Source organism: Eimeria tenella, genomic scaffold, assembly GCF_000499545.2.
Source record: "Eimeria tenella Houghton genomic scaffold, Eth_scaff1149, whole genome shotgun sequence".
Taxonomy (NCBI): Eukaryota; Apicomplexa; class Conoidasida; order Eucoccidiorida; family Eimeriidae; genus Eimeria; species Eimeria tenella.
Window position 1 is genome coordinate 1 of NW_013543621.1, and position 3,285 is coordinate 3,285.

Sequence of the window (3,285 nt, forward strand, 5' to 3'; positions counted from 1 at the left end):
GTAAATTCTCTATCTAAAAGTAAAAATTAAATAATAAAATAAACTTTAATTAAGTGCAGCAGCAGCAGCAGCAGCAAACGGCGCTGCAGCGCAGCGCCACAATCGGCCTGCTGCAGCAGCACAGCCCTGCCGTCCCCCGCCGCCCTGCTGCTGCTGCTGCTGCTGCTGCTGCTGCAGCTGGCAGACTGCCTCGCCGCGAGCATTCAAAATAGGGGCTAAGTGTGCTTGCTGTTAAACCCTAAACCCTAAACCCTAAACCCCTAAAACTGTTAAAGTTCCCAAGGAAAAAGCAGCAGCAGCAGCAAAGGAAGGTGAGGGGCCACAGCTTGCTTGTCTTGCCTCTGTGGGTGCTGCTGCTGCTGCTGCTGCTGTGTGTCTTTTTGCTGCTGCTGCTCTTTTACCCTGGTGGATGAGGGAAGCAGCAACAAATAAACGGAACAGGCTGTAAACTCAGCAGCAGCAGCAAGAGCAGCAGCAGCAGCAGCAACACACTCGCTGTCTCTGTCTCATCGGCGGTGTAGTTTGGAGTCCCTTACAGACTTCTAGCCTCCTGAAGCTGCTGCTGCTGCTGCTGCTTGTGCTGTTGCCTACATTGTTGCTGCTGCTGCTGTGTCGCTGGCTGCTGGCGCTCGTGCTGCCGCAGCAGCAGCAGCGGTGGCAGCAGCAGCAGCAGCAGGAGTGCGTGTAGCTCTAGAGTCTGCTGCCTCCGTGTCTTCTGCGTGTTTCGGTTCCAGGAGCAGCAGCAGCAGCAGCAGCAGCGCCTCTTCCGTCTCCCACAGCAGCAGCAGCAGCAGCAGCAGGAGTTTGTCGGCACCCACTTGCCTCCCCGCGCGTTTCTCCCTTTGTCCCGGCTAGCTGCTGCTGCCTCTGCTGCTGCTGCTGCTGCTGCTGCTGCAACAATGTGGTCGGCCCCACACTGCGCCTGCTGCCAGCAGCTGCTGCAGCGGCTTGCTGCTTGTCCCTTCATGTCTTGTGTCCTTTTGCTGCTGGCAGCTTTTGCTGCGCTGCGGCTCATAGTTGCTTTCGTGACTCTTTGCTGCTACACCGGAAAGGTAGGCGCTGCTGCTGCTGCTGCTGCTGCAGCAGCTGCTGCTGCTGCTGCTGCTGTTGCTGCTGCCTTTTTTGTTTCGAATGTTTCTTTTTGTCTCTCTTTTGCTTCTATCTATTCTTCTTTTCCTCTTTGTTTCCCTTTTATTTATCCTTTTATTTATTTATTTAATTTTGTTTTCATTTTTAATTTTTGCTTTTTTTGTCTTTTGCTGCAGCGTTTGCCGCTGCTGCGTGCCCTCTTCATTTCTTTTTGTTGCTTTCAATTTCTTTTTCATTAATTTAGTTAATTTGATTAATTTAATTAATTTAATTAATTTAATTAATTCAACTAATTCAACTAATTTGAGTAATTTAACTAATTTAATCAATTAATTTAATCAATTCAATTAATTTAGCTATTTTACCTTTCCCTTCTATCCCGCACTTCGCCGTTGCTGCTGCTGCTGCTGCTGCAGCGGCTGCAGCAGCTGCTGCTGCCGCGGGGGGCCCCCGGGGGGGGCCCCGGGGAGTGGGCCCTTATAACTGGGGCCTCAGATGGAATTGGAAAAGCCTTGGCTAGCCAGCTAGCCAAGGCAGGAGCTAGCCAGCTGCTGCTGGTGGCCCGCAGCGAAGAAAAGCTCAAGGATGTTGCCACTGAAGTCCGCTGCTGCTGCTGCTGCTGCTGCTGTTTGTGCTGCTGCTGCTGCTGTTTATGCTGCTGCTGCTGCTGCTGTTTATGCTGTTGCTGTTGAGGGGGGCGCTCTCGGTGTCGGGGTGCGGACGGGGGGTGGTTTGACGTGCAGCAAGAAGATGCTGCTGCTGCTGCTGCTGTTGCTGCTGCTGCTGCTGCTGCCACTGTTGGTGGTGCTGCTGCTGCTGGTGCTGTTGCCGCTGCTGCCGTTGGTGTTGCTGGTGTTGCTGCTGCTTGCTTTGTTGCTGCTGCTGCTGCTGTTGACGCTGCTGGTGCTCCAACCGCTGCTGCTGCTGCTGCTGCTGCTGCAGCTGGAGCTGACAGCAAGTGGCCCGCTGAAGGTGTGTCGTTTGGTGGTGGACTTTGCTGCTGAAAGTTCGGAGGAGATTTTCAAGAAAGTCTCGGAAGCAATTAAAGACAAAAACATTTCTCTCCTCGTCAACAACGCAGGCATCTCCTACCCCCACGCAATGGTCTGCTGCTGCTGCTGCTGCTGCAGCTGCTGCTGCTGGGGTTGGGGTGGTTGGGGTGCTGCTGCTGCTGCTGGGGTTGGGGTGGTTGGGGTGCTGCTGCTGCTGCTGGGTGGGGTGCTGCCGCTGCTGCTGCTGCTAGGGGTGCTGCTGCTGCTGCTTCTTCTGGTGATGGTAGTGCTGATCGTGATAATGCTGCTGCTGCTGCTGGATTTAGGGTTTAGGGTTTAGGGTTTAGGGTTTAGGGTTTGTGGGCAGTACTACGACGAGGTGCCTCTTTCTCTTATCGAAGAGCTGATTGACGTCAACGTCAGGTCCGCCCTCGTTGTCACCCGCGCAGTCCTCCCGGGTCAGCTAGGGTTTAGGGTTTAGGGTTTAGGGTTTAGGGTTTAGGGTTTGGGGTTTGGGGTTTTGTGGCGGGAAGGGCGTTTAGTGTGGAGGTTTGAATTGAGCTGCGGATCTCGTGCTGAACAGTCCCTGGCAGCGCTCCGGGGCCGAGGGTTTAGGGTTTAGGGTTTAGGGTTTAGGGTTTAGGGTTTGGCGCAGGCATGAAGGCGCGAAAGAAGGGTTTGGTGGTTTGCGTCGGCAGCAGCAGCTCCGAGCTGCCCTCAGACCCTCTCTATTCAGCTTATGCTGCTTCCAAAGGCGCAGTGGAGGCCTTTTGCCGCTCCCTCCAGGTAGGGTTTAGGGTTTAGGGTTTAGGGTTTAGGGTTTAGGGTTTAGGGTTTAGGGTTTAGGGTTTATTTTGGGGTGAGCTGCTCGGGCCTGGCGAGAGAGGCTGCAGGCTTTAGGGTTTGGGGTGTAGGGTTTAGGGTTTAGGGTTTGGAATGAGCGGCTGGGACCACGCCAGCGAGGGTTTAGGGTTTAGGGTTTAGGGACTCTTTTTCGACTTTAGTTCTGCTGCACGGGCCCAGCTGCTTCTTTCCCGCTTAAGGAGCAGCTGCTGCTGCTGCACCTGCTGCTGCTGCGCCTGCATCCGCGCTGCATCTTCCTTTGCTTCCTGCTGCTGCTGCTGCTGCTGCTGCTGCTGCTGCTGCTGCTGCTGCTCAGGTGGAAGCTGCACCCTTCGGCATTGATGTGCAGTGCCACGTGCCG

General features: G+C 54.6%; 1 protein-coding gene across 1 annotated transcript; it reads left to right on the plus strand.

Annotated features, from left to right (window-relative positions):
• Window positions 1–899: 899 nt before the first annotated feature.
• Window positions 900–2,981, plus strand: ETH_00015640 (3-ketoacyl-CoA reductase, putative; the record flags this gene model as incomplete). The annotated part of the gene is made up of 6 exons (XM_013378901.1): window positions 900–1,052; window positions 1,506–1,688; window positions 2,032–2,193; window positions 2,449–2,539; window positions 2,737–2,867; window positions 2,946–2,981. 6 exons carry the CDS (start codon window positions 900–902, stop codon window positions 2,979–2,981), a joined length of 756 nt encoding a protein of 251 aa, XP_013234355.1.
• Window positions 2,982–3,285: the final 304 nt, after the last annotated feature.